This window comes from Corapipo altera, unplaced genomic scaffold (assembly GCF_003945725.1).
Source record: "Corapipo altera isolate COAL_440 unplaced genomic scaffold, ASM394572v1 61553, whole genome shotgun sequence".
Taxonomy (NCBI): domain Eukaryota; kingdom Metazoa; phylum Chordata; class Aves; order Passeriformes; family Pipridae; genus Corapipo; species Corapipo altera.
The window spans coordinates 236,701-254,389 of NW_020884918.1; the positions used below are offsets into that span (position 1 = coordinate 236,701).

At 47.4% G+C, this 17,689-nt stretch overlaps 1 protein-coding gene and 1 long non-coding RNA gene across 6 annotated transcripts; one reads left to right on the forward strand and one right to left on the reverse strand.

Annotated features, from left to right (window-relative positions):
- Positions 1-1,036: 1,036 nt before the first annotated feature.
- On the forward strand, positions 1,037-15,062 carry LOC113953197 (aquaporin-7-like). 5 transcript variants are annotated; one of them, XM_027656103.1, is made up of 7 exons: positions 1,037-1,274; positions 5,035-5,160; positions 8,615-8,741; positions 11,133-11,270; positions 11,964-12,082; positions 13,346-13,563; positions 14,436-15,062. In XM_027656103.1, exons 1-7 carry the CDS (start codon positions 1,257-1,259, stop codon positions 14,593-14,595), a joined length of 906 nt encoding a protein of 301 aa, XP_027511904.1. In that variant the 5' UTR covers positions 1,037-1,256; the 3' UTR covers positions 14,596-15,062. The 5 variants fall into 5 exon arrangements, with proteins under 5 accessions (XP_027511904.1, XP_027511905.1, XP_027511903.1 ...); XM_027656104.1 differs by having other exon boundaries at positions 5,038-5,160; XM_027656102.1 differs by lacking the exon at positions 1,037-1,274 and adding an exon at positions 1,448-1,504 and having other exon boundaries at positions 5,038-5,160.
- On the reverse strand, positions 3,261-16,176 carry LOC113953198. Its single transcript, XR_003529770.1, has 3 exons — positions 16,054-16,176; positions 10,115-10,119; positions 3,261-3,272 (listed from the first exon to the last, which is right to left on the reverse strand). It is a non-coding gene; the product is annotated as an uncharacterized LOC113953198 (long non-coding RNA).
- Between the last annotated feature and the right edge of the window lie 1,513 nt (positions 16,177-17,689).

Sequence of the window (17,689 nt, forward strand, 5' to 3'; positions counted from 1 at the left end):
GTGGATTGAAAGCAGGCCTGAGCAGGCGGCTCAAAGCTCCATGAGAGCATTTGCACCCACAGGGCCTGCTGCTCTCTGTTGGGGTCTGGAGACTCCCATGGTGGGGCCCCAGGACAGCAAGGAAGATGTTTCCACACGCAGAGTTATGGTGGGAGCATGGCCCTGAGCAGGCCAGGAGAACAAGATGCTCACGGAAATGAGGGATGATGGCAAATGAGGAGCTGGCAGGACCTTATTGGAAATCCCACGGGTACCTTTTTGGAAATCCCATGGGTACCTTCTTGGACCTTTACTGTATACAGTTCTGGTGCCCTAAACATAAAAAGGACATGGAACTGTTGGAGCAAGTCCAGAGGAGGGCCAAGAAGTTGATAAGAGAAGTGGAGCACCTCCCCTATGAAGAAAGGCTGAGAAGGTTGGGGCTGTTCAGCCTGGAGAAGGTTGTGTGGAGACCTCATAGAAACCTTCCAGTATCTGAAGGAGCCTACAGGGAAGCTGATGAGGGAGTCTTTTGTCAGCAACTGTAGTGATAGGACAAGGGGTACAAACTGAAAAAGGGGAAATTTAGTTTAGAAGAAACACTTTACTATGATGGTGGTAATATACTGGAATAGGTTGCCCAGGGAGGTTCTGGATGCCCCAACCCTGGCAGTGTGAAAGGCCAGATTGATAAGGACTTGAGGAACCTAGTCTAGTGGGGGGCATCTCTGCCTGTAGCTGGGGTGACTGGGACTAGATGATCTTTAAAGTCCCTTTCAATGCTTAACATTCTATGATTCTATGACCTGAGCTACCCCTGTGCCTCCATTTAACTCCCTGTTAAATATTTGTGGACAAGTGACATTTTTCAGGGCTTTTCACAGATCAAAGCTGGTGGGATGCCTCAAAAATCATCATGCTTTGCTGCCTACAAAAATGATCTGATTCTGTCTGATAAGTCAAACAAGGGCAGGAGGAGAGTGTGGCCCAATGCGGGGTGGGTGGGTTCCCCCGTGGCCAGGAGGGTTCCGCTCTTGTTGCTCAACAATAGGGCCAGCGCCACCCCTGGCAACCCCTTCGTGTAGAGCTCTGCTCTCCCTGGCTAACTCTGCTCCTGCTGACACTATCCCCTCGGGGATTACCTCGGCTTGAGTAAGCTGTAGCAGCCTGGGGAAGGGCAGCACTGTGCCTGAAGCAGGATCCCACCGGTGAACCTCCTTCTGTTTGTGCCTCCACCTCCCATTTCTGCCCAGCACGATAAGAGCCAGCCTGGTATCATGGACGAATATGCACAGGTGACAAACCTTTGGTCAGCTTCAGGGCAAGGGATAATGTTGTGTGGGATGAGCCGAAACACTGTGGAGGGTAGTATCCTGGGAATGGAGAGCAGTGTAACAGTACAGAGAGCAAAGCCATCTGCTGGGAGACAAATATCAGGGGTGTCTGCAACTTGCTTGGTGCCTGCCATCTGTAAAAAGTGACCATGAGTATTAAATATGAGACCATAGGGAGCAGGTATTCCAGGGTATGTCAGCTGGGGTCTGTACTGGACAGCTAAGGTCATACCAGTGCTGTAATGATCTTTCTGACTGGGTCTTGCTTCCTAAAGGGCACTGGAGATATCTTGGTGCAATGTTCATTTGGTCTGATTGAGGAGCAAGCTGTTCTTGTCCTCTGTTGTGCTCTCTGCTCATGCTCCTCTAGGCCTCTGGGGGGAAAAAGTTCCACCAGCAGGGCTGCAGCAACTGGAGTGGCAATGTTCCACCTGCTGATTAGCCCAATTAAGAGACAAATGAGCTCCTAGGTGCAGAGGAGCATGTGCACTGTCAAACTGAGTCAGAGAAGTTATTCCTTGAAGAATGCCCTGGAGTTCCTGTGTTGTCATCCTTCCTGGGGCTGCTCTAGCAGGATCCAGGGGTGTTGTTCCTCCTGTTCTTCAGTACCATGGGTATCAACACCAGCACACTTAGTGGGCATTGACTATGCCAAAACCTTCCTCTCCAAACTGAGACCTTTATTACTACTGCTGAAAGCACATCTGCCATAGGGAAGAAAATGGGTTTGGTTTAGCAGGTGGCTGCTTAATGTGCAGGGGGAAAATGTGGTAAAATCATTGTAAGGCCAATGCTGAGTGAAGTTTCAACCTGTGAGGAAATCAAGGTAAACATCAGGAGGCACTGTGGAGCTAAGCACAAACAGCTAATGCTCTTCTAACAAACCTTATAGGAACACTCTAAGAGATAGCACCTGTAATAAACAAATTAACTCATGACTGTGATGGGGCAATGCTGGCACATGGACAAACAGCTTTGAGAATCTGGCTGAAAATTAGAGGAAAGTGTCTAATCTCCAGAGCAGGTAGTTCTGGTAACAGGGTCCAACAGGAGAAGTTGGGCAAAAAGCACCTACCCCTAAAATGGAGACTGGCCTGGTCACCAAAGGGTCGATGTGGTGTAGCTGCCTATGTCAGGAAGGATGTATTTAGTGACCCCAGAGATCCCCATCAGCCCTGCGGGTGAGTGAAACTGAGCAAGTACGAGCAGGTACCGTTGGGCAACCAGCAGATATTCGCAATTCAGCCCTTGTCTGACTCACGTGGTTTGCACTTGCTCAAGATCACCACATCTGGATGCAGGGAGAGGAGCAGTCCAGCTCACCTGGGGGTAGGTATCTCAATGTGGGTGTGCATGTTGGAGCCCATCACTCCATGTCCCTGTGCAGACACTGGAGGGAAAGTGCCAGTATCTAGTGTGACTCATAGGCCTGGCCTCAGATGCTTATTTTAGGTGGGGAAGAACTGCCCATTGGAGCTGCCTGTTTTTCTCTGCTGATTGTAAAGTGGAAGGTGTCAGGTGCAGGCTCACACACTTTGGGTTTGTGTGCTGTCAGAACAGAGGTGCTCTGACTTACATGACCTATGGAAAGGTGTTGGTTTTGTTATTGTTACTCTCCTTGAACACGTCTATCACTTCAATGTCTAAAAATACCTAGAGGAACCCTAAAATTAAACAGTTCTCACATTTTCAGTAGCCAACAGAGGAACCCTTATGAACACTTTTAAGGGAGAAATTAATGTTTCAGTGCCATCTTGTGGAATGACTTGAACAAAAGGACAAGCAGTGGCAAGAGATATATCTAGTGATTCATGATGCCATCCTAGAAGCATGCTGAAATTTTAGGGAATTCAGTGGTAATGTTGGGAATGAAGCTGCAAGTATTATCACCAAACCAAAGATTTTTATTGTGAACTAAGATTGCCTTTTTCCCTGAGAAGACTGCAAGTCCATGGGAACCTGGTGTTCCCAGGAAATACCTGTCTGTTTTTCAGCCCAAATCAGAATATGGAGATGCCTGTAGTTAAAGCCTGAATGCAGGAGACAAAGCCTATCAGCGACACAGCAGATTCCTAGTCCACAGGGAAAGAATCCACTTGGAAGGCTCCCTGAGATCTAGGAGTGAAAAACAAAGTTGTAGGTCCAGTTGTGGGTGATACTGACCCACTCACACCTTGTTCATCCGAGAAAGGCTGTGAGATCTCCAATATATGCAGATCTCAGGTGACATGTAAAGTCAGCTGGAAACCACCATGTGCAAAACAAACCTGACACTCTTGTCACTACCCCAACCTGGTGGTCCAGGGCCCACGTTTGTGCTCCACCAATAAACAGTTGCATGGCAGAGAATGAAGTGACCTAGAAAGATTTATCTGGTGCTTGTTCTGTGCCACAGCATAGCTCACAGACTCATAGGAGAAAACCTTCCCACCTAGAAATATGCAGTAGGAACACCCTTGCAAGCAACATGATCACCATCTGTCATAATCAGATTATCCTTAGTGTCAGAGACAGACTAGTAATTTACTGCATATTTATCCAGACATTCACTGGGGTCAATAGCTAATCTGCTCTTGGAGGAGGGATTACCCCATTGCATAAAACTCTCCCTGCCAGAAGATAGACAATCATCTATGGAGCAGGGGAGAATCAGCTTCACACGTTCTTCCATACAGCTGCTGAGGGTCCTGTGGGTGAAAGAAAGCTCATGAACTTTTGCCCATGCAGTAGAGCAGAGGGAAGCAACACCATGGGCAGCATGAGCAGAGCACCATGTCCCCATTGGGACAGCTGCTGGTAACCTCTGCAGAGCCACGCTGAGAATCTGCAGCAGGCTGAGAGGAAGGCAAAGAAAACCAGCAAAGAACCAGAAAAGACTCCCATGGAAAGGTCTTGAGTGTTCAGTGGATGTGAGTTTTTCCATGATTAAGCAAAGGTATTAAAACGTTTTCACCGTGGAAAGGTAAGAGCACCTGGTGAGGAGGGAGATGAGCAGAGGGAATCAGTAGATGGAGGAGGAATCAGGACAGCAATGATTCTGCTCCGGCAGGTAGATGAGATTGAAGGTCTTTGGAGACCATTTCTGAGCTTGGTTTCTCCTTGTCCCACATGAAAGGACAGACAAGGTGGCTGGTGGCATGGCTCTCCACTAGTGTGATGGCAGCTGCAGACACAGGTGCATTCAACAAGAGCAAATATTCAGTCTGAAGCAATGCATTGTGCTCTTCCCAGCTGAGGACAGCAGTGCACACTGGCGCCAGGCAGAGCACCCTTGCTGCAGAATGGGCATCCAAATAGTCCTGCACAGGCAAATGGTCCTAATCCCATCTGTTTAAAAAAAATGGCACCAAACCACCAGTGAGTGGGTTACAATGCAGAGCAGAGCCAAAATTCCTGTTCAGTTCCAGCAGAAAAGTTTACTGAGAAAGACAGCCTTAAGAGCGCAACAAAGCTACTTACAGCTCCACTGTTCTGAGGATAGGCTGCTCCTGGGCAGACACAGGGTCTGTAATGCCCCAGTAATAGAAATATTGCATTTGTATGATATAGCTTTTAAAGGATGGCATGTGTGTTTGTGTGGGGGCAGACTTTGAAGCTGGCTGCTGCTTTATTGGCTTGTTCATTGTTAACCAAATGAATGAAGGTGTCTGGGGCTGAATAGAGGGTGCCAAGTTTCAAAGGGTAACTTGGCTCTGTGCAATGAAGTGTGTTTTCACAATAGCAGCACCGTGTCTACATTCCGAGGTCAGAGAGGACAATGTCTGAGAAGATCAAGAAGGCGCTCACAACTCAATGCAGCACCATGAGGGAGCTGCTGGCAGAAACACTGGGAACGTTCATCCTCATGGTAAGGAGGAGATGGGTCCAGACATGTCTCTCTGTGTGTCTCTGTGTGTGTGTGTGTAACCATTTAAAACAGTAATTTGTAAGGTCAGTGGTTTCCTACCACATCCTCGGGGTTGCTCGGTGGCTGGTTGTTATTGCTCATTACTCTGCTATGGTGGGGTGGCAGTTTCCCATCAGGAAGACTGTCTGCCAAAAACCTTCTGGAGCTAAAAAGTAAAGTGGGAGTGAGAGGTGGGTACTGGGAGACAGTGAAGCAGGTGGGATAGAATGATAATATCCCAGAACCATTTAGGTTGGGAAAGACCTTTAAGAGTTCAACCATTAACTCAGCACTGCTAATCCCACCACTAAACCATGTCCCTAACTGCCACATCTACATGTCTTTTAAATATCTCCAGGGTATTATATATATTATAATATCCATATATCATACTGATATATTATAATATATATTTAATATCTATACCTCCACCACTTCCCTGGCCAGCCTGTTACAATGTTTAGCAAACCAGCTGGTGAAGAAATTTTTCCTAATATCCAATCTAAATCTCCCCTGGTACAATTTGAGGCTGTTTCCTCTTCTGTCACATATTATCTGGGAGAAAGAGACTGACCCCCACCTGGCTACACCACCCTTTCAGGTAGCTGTAAAGAGTAATAAGGTCATCCTGGAGCCTCCTTTTCTCCCAGCTGAACACCTCCACCTCCCTCAGCCATCCCTCATCAGACTTGTGCTCCAGACTCTTCCCCAGCTCCACTGCCCTTCTCTGGACATGTCATTGTTTCAGTTCTCTTCTAGGAGGAAACTGAGGAAGAGTTTGGGAATGAAATCAAAGAGCAGTGTCTAGTCAGACAGAGTAACGCAACACTTGTGCCAAACACCCTGAAAGATCCCATACAGTGAATTGAGGCTTTTCTTCCTGCTATGACAGAGGCAATGGTGTGGTTGTTGGGTCCTGAACAGGTCTGGGGGGGCAGACCCTGACTCCCCTATCACAGACAGCTACTGTGAAATGAAAACATCGGTCATCCATCTTCCTCTCTCGGTGTTGCCAGGGTAATGAACCTTCCGGAGAAATTCTCCCGAGCCACAGCCCACCATTAGGAAATGTAATTACCAGGTGTGAAGCACGCCAGGATTTCACTTTTGCTTTTCTTGCTGCCAATTGAATAGTGCTTATGCAAATCATACATAAACTGCCCCCTTGCCTGAGGGATCTGTTTCACAAAGAAAAAGCTAAGTGGGCTTGAGCTCCTGGGCTGCTTCCTAATGTTTGGGGAGAGGGCAAGGAAGGCTTTACAGTCAGAACTGATCCCTGGTGGAGGTGAAGTACCCAGAGGGATCAGAGACTGTGAGTTTTGGACCAACACAGCATAATGAGATCCTCCCTCTGAAAAAGTCCAGTGTCTGTCTGTGCCAACTTACTACACCCGGACTTAGCCTGGGCTGAGATGCTTTGGACTGGACAGAGGCTGGCATGCAAAGGCTGAGCATAACCCCAACAACTTGCACTTGGAGATTTGCACAGGAGGAAGGTAAGATTTGTGTAAGTATAGGGACCTTTTGACAGAGCTGACTGTACAAAGGTGCTCATTTTCAGGGGCAACAACTGCCCGTGCAGAGGATGGTGGCTTTTTATCACATCATATTGCACATCCACCTCCTTGAAGTTCACTCCTAGGCAGTTTTGTACCCATAGTAAGTCAGAGTACAGGCATCTGTGAAGCCTCAGAAGCAGCTTAGCAAACCATTTTCCAAAAGCAAATTGCTTGCCATTCCCGTCATTATTGGGTGATTGAACTTCCCAGGTGACAAAGAATAATTCAGGGTTGTCCTGCCATGGCTGTCTCTGGGAAGCAGCATGAGGTAGAGACTTTTCTCTGTACTCTGACAGTCCAAAGCAGATTTTGTGGCCTGCAGCTCACATTGGCTCTTCCCTCACTGATGCATGTGAGGGAATAGAATAAAAGAAGGGCAGTGCATGTGGACTCGCACCAAGGGCTGATGACAAGCACCATCCAGCACCCAACTCTTCAGCAGCACCTTGGCCCTCAGTGCAAACGGGAATGTGCTGGATGCATCTCCAGGATGTTCTGTGGCCTGTCTTATATTTTTTTTCAGGATAGTGCTGTTCATGCAGCTATATCTCTTGCCTTGTACCCTTATCTCTGCACCTGTGTGCTCTGCTGCAAAACCTGTGCCTTATGCATTTGCCTTCTCTTGGATCTGGCTTTGGAAAATTCAGAGATGAATATGCAGATACTTTGCAGATGCTGGGGGACATCATAAACTGCGTTTGGGGGCTTTTGCTAAGGCAATCTGAGAAGAGCTCACACTGTGCAGGCTGCAGCTCTGTGCAGAGCACAGAGTGTGGTCTCTGTATATGAGAGACATAAAACAGTATCCCTGGAGAACAGAGGATTTGAGTGATGTGTGAAAGCATCGAGGGGAAGCAGACGCATGAGATAAAATTTGGATCCAGGCAGAGTAGCCAGAAAAGATCACAGTTAAAACAGTACAGGTCAGAGCAGAGGTTTAGATGCTGGAGAACATATTGACTTCCTTGTTTTTGAAAGACATGTCATCCTGCTTAAACATCAGTACAGTCCTCGGAACAGGATATACCTTCCAAAGCCCAAGTCGTTTGTGAGGCCGAAACCTCACAAGAAGCTTCGTCCTTCTCCAGATTTCAGTGTAAGACCGTTCAAAGAACTGATTTTTCCAACCTCTTGCCATATTAAAAAAGTGACATAGAACTCATTTTCAGGACAGACCAATTTCTTGAATATGTCTTTTCCTGCTGGAGAGTGTTTACTTCTAATTTTTTCACTGTTTCTCCTTTAGTAACTTAAAAAATATTGAAACTTTGGCTGTTTTCAAACTGAAAGTCGTATGTGTTGAATGGAAAAGTCAAAGAAGAATTTCCTTTCTTGTCTTTTGCTGGAATGTTACCAAAATTAGAGTCGAGTTTGGCAAATAGCTGTATGCTGCCCAAACTACATTTTTAGTCAATAAATTGCGCACCAGGAAAAGAAAGACCACAGGAATCTGCTCACCCTCCTTCCATCCATCTTGGACGTTGCCTCTGAGTGGTCCATGGTGATGCTCCCCTGCCTCATGTCCCTGGTTTCAGGCCCAGACATCTCTGCTGTGGCAGTGTGAATGATCCTCATTGAGCCCCAGCTCTTGGTGTGGGTGTCTGGGGTTTGTCTCTCCACACTCAATCATAATGAGAGTGCCTGGTTTGGTTTGATGGGCACCAATGGGAAATATCCCAGGCATCACTTCAATTTTTGCAGAGGAGGCTTGTTCTTTGTCTTCTGACCATAGGCACCTTAGAGACTTCCTGTCTTTGGGAGTTTATCAGTATTTCAGAAAAAATAGCAAAGAAGCTCAGTCTACCACAGCAACAACAATACTTTTAACACTCCTTTCTCTCTTTCTTTTTACACAGGTTTTTGGCTTGTCCTCTGTGGCACAAGTGGTATTAGGAAAAGGAAACACTGGTCAGTATCTGAGCATCAATATGGCATTTGGCATTGGTGTTACTCTGGGAATCCATGCTTCTGGAGGAGTATCTGGTGAGCAGGACACTTGAGCACGGGACATATTCATGTCCCCTAAAGGCCACATGCATTGGGAACAGCACCAGTGGGCTGTGAAGGGGCTGATGACAGCATGGCAAGGTGGAGCAGTGCCCTCACCCCAAAAAGGGCAGTCCTAGGGTACCCAAGGAAGAAGAATAGAGCAGGTCTGGTTGGTGACCATGACCAGGGCCAGCTTTGTGACCTGGAGAACACAGCCAAATCTGGGAGGAGGGGCAGGTTAGAGGTCAAGCCAAGGCAATGCGGTGGTGTGGCATTGTCAGGGGAAGCAAGGGACAAGGCAGGCACAGCACATCTACAGCATGCTGTCCCCAAACTTGTGCTCTGAGCTGTGATGGGGCAAGTGGGACAGGGAGGGTGGCACAGGTTCTAACTTCCCCTCCTGCTGCAGAGCCAGGTTTCAGCAGTTCTCCCATTAGGCAGTTGGGATATGCTGTCATGGCCTAAGGAGACAGGGAGCTCCCAAAACACGCTGCTCATACGACCCATGGGGAAGTAAATAATTCATTGCAAAGGAGAGCTTACTGCTGATGTTGCAACAAGGAATGGTATGCAAATCTTCTCCTTACCATCCACATCCATGCACACATAACCCGCACGAGGTGGTGGTTCAGGGCCATGGGGTGCCATCCCTCACGGCAGAGCATTACCTTTGCCTTGTGCTATTTCTGCATTCATTTGCACCAAGAGATGAGATTAATGGCTCTAATGGGCAAAAAATTAAAGCACCTCTTTGCTCTTGAACTTTTGGAACAGAGAGAGAGGTCCAAGCTTGGGGCTGGTTTGGAAAAATTTTCCACGCGAGTAGTCAGTGCTTGGTTTCCTTGACTTTTGGAGCTGGTGGAAAAATCCTGGGAAAAGTGGGCTGAGGAAAGTAGGTCTCGGCAGTCCCAAGTGACTTTTGAGAAGGAGCTGCTCTGCTGAGGGCAGAGGGCAGAGTGAAGGGATCTCAGCTCAGCCAGCAACAGTCTGGTTATGGAGCAAACTTCAGGGCTTCCTGTCATAGTAATTTGGCTTCAATGTGTCACAAGATGCTTCTTGTGATCTCTGAAATGGCTGGTCATACCCACAAAGGAGCAGAGGATCAAAGAAAAAGGGATCTACTCCCATTCCATTTGTGATTGTTGGACTGTAGCAAGGTGATACATGCACTTTTACTTCACTTTATCCTACACTTTGATGAGACAATGGGTGTCTGCATCTTAACCCTTCTAGAGTCTGGAGTAGGAGATGGCCATGAAGGTTGGAACATTTATTAACCCCTAAAGTTTATACCTACGGGGCAGGAAAAACAAATATTTCCTTTAGAAATATGGGGACATGGGGCCTGGAGAACACACCAAGGGCACCAAACCTGGATTCATGTAGTCCTTCTCCAAAAGTACCAAGCTCCTCCACAGAAAGTGTCCCATCAAAACAGGGAAAAATGGTCTTGCACTGTATGAAAGCCACATACTAAAAGATATCGGGAAATGCAGTCCAAGATTACAAACTCTGCAAGGGAAGGACAGGGTCTGCTTCAAACTACTGGGAGCAACCATGGTCTGGGCATGGTTGAACATTCTGGCAACCCCTTCTCAATGTAGTGATGTCCAAGAGCTCACCTGAGTCCCTCCTGACAGCCCTGTGTAGGATTTGCTATGCAGTCACAAAGATATGGGTCATCAGTGGCTGATTCTGCAGTTTCCTTTCATGCCTTGACTGCCAGGTATGCTAAGGGCCCACAGCTCCCATCAGCTGGGGTACTCAGCTTTGCCTGGATGAGGCCCTTCTTGTCTATTTGATGTTTCCAGAAGGCCCCGTGATTGTCTGGGCTAAGATTTGCCTCATCTACCTGTAGCTGTTTAAAAAGTGGCTAAGTCTGGGCTCTATTTAAGCTCAATACAGAGCAGCCCACTGAGAAACTCACAGAGAAACTCATGCCATGCTGAGAAAGGTATATCTGACTGGCAAGACGATCCACTCTCCGGAGGCAGCCTGTGGTCTACATAAGTTTTAGAAGACTAAAGCTAGTAGCTCTTTGACCTGTATGATTCAGCTGAGCAGGGAGAATGGGTCAGTTTTGTGTCTGTGCAGGAGTAAGACCCTGCCCTGAGAGAGTCTTGGTGTTCTGGAACAAGGTCTGGGTAACCACTGTGTGGCATGGGGCATAGAACCATTGAAGGGTTTAGGTTGGAAAAGACTTTTAAAGGTCGTGTTGTCCTACCGCCCAGCAGTGAGCAGGGACATCTTCAACCAGAGCAGATTGCTCCGAGCCCTATCCAACCTGGCCTTGAATGTTTCCAGGAATGGGGCATGTGCCCAGTCACATGCCCTAAATCAGCTACATCAGGGCTGAGGCCGCTTTCTTTTTCTGTGATTTTGCAGGAGGTCATCTGAATGCTGCCATCACCATTATGGAGTACATTTTAGGAAACCTCAACTGGAAAAAGCTCATAGCTTATCTGACCGGCCAGTTCCTGGGCTCCTTTATGGCAGCAGCCACCGTCTTTGGCCTCTACTATGGTACTGTTGTGTCTTTTATCACAGAAGTTGCTGTAGGCATCACTTCATTCAACTCACATTATCAAAAATATGTCCTTTTGGAGTCCACAGCATAATTTCTGAGGAGGGCAAGGCCTGTGAGACATACTTCATAGCTCACGGTCAGAGCAGGTCCCAGATACCTCTGGGAAGGATATGCAGTTCCTGGATAACATAGCTCCTTTTGCTCAGGGCATTCCCACTTTCAAAACCCATCCTCAGCTGAAGTGCAGCAGCTGCATTTTGTCAGCATTTTGTTTCCAGGTCTGCAGGGGCTTGAGTTACATGAACTACTGTGTATTAGGTAGAGCTGGAGCTCTGGGGGACTCTGCCGGTCTGTGGAAAACAGGGATCACAGACACTGGGGGTTTTGAATTGTGAGCAGACGACCTGCCAGCTGTTGTTTCCAGCATGTCTCAGTCTCAGGGTTGGAGGCCTCCAGTGCATCCAGACTGCTGGAGTAGGAATAGGGGGCATAAGGAAGAAATTGCAGACCGAAGTCTGTGGGCAACAGGTATTAGTGAGACCACACCCTGCGAGGAGTGTGTCACCTCCATCATATCTTCCATTGCCTCTCTTCTCCTTGGTGTCTGTGCTGGCTGTAATGGGTGCACATGTGTATGTGACTTGTGGGATGAACTCTGTGCTAAGTTCCATATCTCCCACTTCTCCTAGATGCTCTGTATGACTACACCAAAGGGAACTTCACAGTGACAGGACCAATTGCCACTGCACCGATCTTTGCCACTTACCCCGCTCCCAGTGTATCCTTGCTGGGGGCCTTCTTTACAGAGGTCAGTAGGAATGGCTGTGGTGAGCTAGAAGGTGGGAAGTAATAGGTCTGCTACAGGGTACCCTCAGGGTAATGCCTGCAGGAGGCTCTGCAGCTTGGTCCAAGTGCCCTCCAGTCACTCTCCCTTCGTGTAGCACAAGCAATGGGAAATGAGAAGCTGACCTGTATCAGCAACCATCTCCTTTGGGTTCTGGGCAGTTCCCTGAACTGTTCTTGCCCTTTTTGGATTCTACACCCACTCCATAACCCTAAGCAGCTGTGCTGGCTGCTCCTGCCCAGTGAAGAGAGCCTGGGACTGTCTTCACAAGAGTGGAGCCTGGACTGAAACTCTACAGTTTGAATAGTCCAATTGAGGCTGTGTACAGTTGATTCTCAGCGCACAGCACAATGCTCAGATGCCCAGAAATAGGAAAGGGATGTGTGAAGCACTGAGATACCAGAGAGGGAAGATTCACTTCCAGTGAATATCTTAGGAAGCCAATGATTTTTTTTCTGAGCTGACAAAACTCCTGACTTGGCATGATGAGGAAGGTGGTGAGAGTGGGAAGAGCCTACAGGTGGGGAGCTGATCACTCAGCCTCCTGTGCATCAGGCCGTGTCCTTGCTGCACAAGAAAGCAAATGACAGTGACAGTACATTGCTAAGAGCTGCAGTTTCTGCTTTTGTTGGCATCTCTGCAAGCAGACCAAGGCTCTCCAGCTGCATTTGCTGAAGCAGAAAGAAACAGGAGTCATCACCTCTATACAAACTGTGGTTCTTGATGTCCTCGGCACTGCAGATCTACAAATGCCACCTGTGTACTGTCACTGATGGGACATTCAGCTTCTCAGATGAGAATCTGGTATCCGCATCCAGGAAGGGCTAAAGCAACAGGCCGTAGTAAAACCATCACTCCCTCTAGAGAGGATCAGATTTGTCTTGTTAGCTGTTTGCTATGGCTCTGCTTCTGTTAGACAACATGTACTTAAAATAACCCATTTCCCTGACTTAAGAAGCGGAGGGGGAGAATTTGTTGCTGAGAAGTTTGTGTCAGTCTTAGAGCACTTCTGGCAGAGGTGAACACATTTTTGTTGAGAAATGAGTCTAGAATTTTCTTTGGTCCACCTGTGAGGCAAGAGTAACATTTGGGTCCTCCCTGCCTTGATCAGACTGTGAATCTTACCTCCTCTTTGATTCTGGGAAGCCTCTTCCCCTCTGCTGAGCAGAATCCTTCCACCTTTTCCATTCTGTCCTGTGACCTGTTCTCCCTCTTCTGCTCCTGCAGTTCACAGCGACAGTTATGCTGGTCCTGGGCGTACAGGTCATCCATGATGAGAAAAACAATGCAGCCCTGAAAGGCACTCAGCCCCTGATCACCGGTATCCTGGTCCTGGGCATCGGCCTGGGAATGGGGATGAACACAGGCTATGCCATAAACCCTTCCCGGGACCTGCCCCCCAGGGTCTTCACAGCAATTGCTGGCTGGGGAACAGAAGTCTTCACGTGAGTAACCTATTCTGCTTTTACACTGCCCAGCTTGCAAGGAAAGGAGATAAGCCCACAACAAAACAGTCCCGAGGCCTTTTTCTTTGGGCCAAGTGATGGTGTCACTGCAGAGTGTGTTCTCCATTCTCAGAGAGCAAGGGTTGTGCCTAGAGGAGCCCTGGGCACTCTACTCTGTACACCAAATTTGGGGTACACTAATTCTCCTGCATGAGATTCACCCTGACACCCTGATACCTCAGTTTGGGCATCAAACTGGTGACCTGTTCACTGGAGATCTAGCTGGTTATTGCAGTGACCAGAGAGCCAGAATGCATTCAGCTCACCTGAAAGCTGGATTGCTGAATAGCTCTCCTACATTTAGATGTCTGAATCTGGAGATGAAATCCTACCTTCCTCTATCTAGAAAGATGGTGCCATGCTATGCTTTTCCTATAGTTCGGTCATCACTGCAGTCTCCTATCCCAGATGCCCATTTTCCTTCAATTCCCTGAAAATGTATTTGAGAGGTTGGTAGAAGAGGTGCAGATGTTATTGGAAAAGGGGAGTGAAAATGTTGGTGCCTGTGTCTGAGAGTCACACTCATCAAAATCACATAGACTATTTCTTTGGGATAACAAGAAACCTGCAGACTGTGGAGCCACATTTTCATGCTGATGGGGAAAATGACCTTCCCTCCAGCAATCAGGTGGTGGAGAGCGAATTTGTCTAAGCCAGTTGTAGAGCCCAGTACATAAAGTGGGACAGGCACCTCTGCTCACACAGCTCACCCCTGCCCCAGCAGACTCAGCTCACTCCTGCTGCACAATGATGCGGCAGGGTAAGATGTTGTAGCCTGGCTCACCAGCTGCCTTTTCTGTGTTTCTTTTTAGGGCTGGACATAACTGGTGGTGGGTACCAGTCACAGCTCCAGTTCTGGGAAGTCTTATTGGTGTTTTAATGTACAAACTCTTCATTGACTTTCACAACCAAGCTGATGAGGAAACTGAAAATAAGAAAGAACAGAGAGGTGTGGAGACTTCCAAGCTGTGACGACCACGTGCTTCGATGACACACAGGAGGAGCACACCATTTGTCCAACATGCAGATGAGGGACTAGTCTTCAGTAAATCCACTCTGCTTAACCAGACAAACTCGGTCTCTGAGATATTGGGCAGACCTGGGTAGGGTTAGACCTGACTGTGACCTGAAGAAATTATTCAATCTCCCTGTTTAAAAATCTACCAAAAAAACCCAAACCCAAATGCAATCATCACATTCTGAAGAAAAGCAAAGTAGAGCTGCAAGACTCCAGATACCTATATATTCATACAGATCAAAATACAGGAGTCAATAATGGCAGAAAAAATGTGATTAAGTTTATTAACATAGAACTTTGGTCAAGAATATTCTTTGGTAAGAGGTAGATACTACCCTACCAAAGGATAGTTTGGCAGAGCACAGACAAGAGAAGAGCAAGGACAGTCTAAAATAGAAACATGAACTTTTTTTTTCCCCATGCTTGGTTTTTTGTGGTTTTTTTGATCTGAACATTCAGGAAGCATCAAAAAATTAGTAAACTAAACTACAGGGTCTCCTGAATCCTGCCACAGCTCTGCTGAAACACGCTGGCATCACAGAACCAGTGTGTTACTGACAGGCTAGACTTGAACTATCACCAGCTACCACCATATGAAAGAATTCAGATAACTTCTGTGGCAGCATCACCAAAAACTCACCCCCCCCCCCAAACACATTCTTTTTCCACTCTGAATGCACGAGAAATATGAGAAGAGGTTGCCCTGCTGTTACAGGAATTCTGCCACCTCTATCTGAATGAGGAAGTGCAACAGCCTTACACATTTGAGATATCATTGGATTAAAAGTAAAACACCACCATAAGCTCTTTGTTCCTGGGGGGCGGTGACAACAGTCTTAACTTTTCTAGAAAGTGCTTAAGCACATATGGTATGTATGTCAAGCACATAACTGCAGTCCCAGGGCTGGGTGCCATGAATAAACAACACAGAAATCTCCAAGAGTAGGATGTGACAGAACATCTGCACAGAATTCCAAAAAATTACATTTACTGCCTTTAATGATTATTCCCATCTCCCTGCTAAAAAGATAACTAATGCATAACCAACCCAGTGGCATGGGGTGGGTTTGGGTGGTAGGTGCTTCCTCATTAGAGCTGACTTTATATTAATAGAGCAGCTACAGCAGATCTTCACCTGTCTCAAGACACACATCAGCTTGAAAGGATGCATCAGAGAATTTTTTTCTCATTTGGGGGTGGCAGAGGGTGGCTGGCAGGCAATGCAGCAACTGTATTTGAGAGTCGACCCTAGTTTTGCTGGAAGCCAGCAAAACGTGCTTGAGCTGGGGTAGAGACTTTGTACAGTGACCACGGGACAGAAGTAGAACAGCTGTCACACAGCTCAGTCTTTTGGTCCGTGGGAACTAAACTGGGAACTTCAGAGTAGCTCAAGATGGGCTAGCTAAAAGCACTGCCACCCATCACTTCCCAGAGACAGATTCCCCACTGCATTAAAAAACCTCAAACAATCCAGCCTGTGCCTTGCTCTTGCCATACATCCTTGTGCACATGCTCCCCAAAGCATCTTCAAAAACCCAATCACTCTGGACAAAAATATTTAAGTATTTATTAAAATACTATTAAGCACTTACAGGGTGGCTTCATTTTTCTGAAAGCCATACAAATACTTATGAAAGCCTCACAACATCCCTGTGAGGTAGGTTTGTCTTGTGTAATTATGTGATGGTTTCATAAATTAAAGATGTTGCTGTTTGAATGCTTATTTGAAGACAGTGACTTTGATTTCCCTGTTTAGGCACAAAATGTGTTGGGTGCTATCATGCATTTCCAGCACATCTAGGAAGACAGAATAGCATAGAAAAGTAGTGGAAACATCAGGTGTAACTGAAAACCAGCAGTGAATGGATTAAAGTGCAGTTCTAACCTGAAAACTTACAGTATAGAAAACAGCATCAGGGGTTTCTAAGGCTGTAGGATCTCTTACCAGTGGCCCCTGGTAAGATCCTGTCCAACAGAAAAGGCAAATGCTGTTTCAATGGTCAGCTTTGCAAATCAATGTGAGACAAACCATGGGGTTCTCCTTGCTGATGGGACTCAACACCATTGACTCACCGTCGCTCAGGGGTTCCCACAACAGGGAGGCAATGAGGGATCTTGTAGCTTCTGGCTGCCTTCAGGCTTATTTGAAATCATGCATCCAGTTGGTGGCCGGTCACTAGTGGTGTCCCCCAGGGATCAGTGTTGGGCCCAGTTCTGTTTAATATCCTTATTGATGATCTGGATGAGGGAATTGTGTGTATTATTAGCAAATTTGCAGATGACACCAAGTTCAGGGTCTGTGTTGATCTGCTGGAAGGCAGGAGGGCTCTTCAGAGGGACCTGGACAGACTGGAGAGATGGTCTGATTCCAACAGGATGAGGTACAACCAGGCCAAGTGCCGGGTCCTGCACTTTGGCCACAACAACCCCCTGCAGCGCTACAGGCTGGGGACAGAGTGACTGGAGAGCAGCCAGGCAGAAAGGGACCTGGGAGTTTGGATGGACAGGAAGCTGAACATGAGCCAGCAGTGTGCCTAGGTGGCCAAGAAGGCCAATGGTATCGTGGCCTGTATCAGGAACAGTGTGGCCAACAGGACCAGGGAAGTGATTCTTCCCCTGTACTCAGCCCTGGTGAGGCCTCACCTGTAGTGCTGTGTCGTTCTGGGCCCCTCAGTTCAGGAAGGATATAGAGGTGCTGGAGCAGTTCCAGGGAAGAGCAACAAGGCTGGTGAAAGGACTGGAGCACAGGTCCTGTGAGGAGAGGCTGAGGGAGCTGGGATTGTTCAGCCTGGAGAAGAGGAGGCTCAGGGGAGACCTCATCACTCTCTACAATTCCCTGAAAGGAGGTTGTGCCAGGTGGGGGTTGGTCTCTTCCCCCAGGCAACTATCAGTAAGACAAGAGGGCATGGTCTTAAGCTGTGCCAGGGGAGGTTTAGGTTGGATATTGGGAAGAAATTTTTTATAGAGAGAGTAATCAGCCATTGGAATGGGCTGCCCAGGGAAGTGGTGGATTCTCCATCCTGGAGGTTTTTATGATGAGACTGGATG

Excerpts from the sequence above, each read along its gene's own strand:
- LOC113953197 (XM_027656102.1), top strand. The coding sequence starts at position 1,463 with ATGAGTATTAAATATGAGACCATAGGGAGCAGGTATTCCAGG. Across the intron at positions 1,505-5,037 it reads TAGGGAGCAGGTATTCCAGG|CACCGTGTCTACATTCCGAG; the intron begins GTATGTCAGCTG and ends TCACAATAGCAG. Across the intron at positions 13,564-14,435 it reads TGGGGAACAGAAGTCTTCAC|GGCTGGACATAACTGGTGGT; the intron begins GTGAGTAACCTA and ends GTTTCTTTTTAG.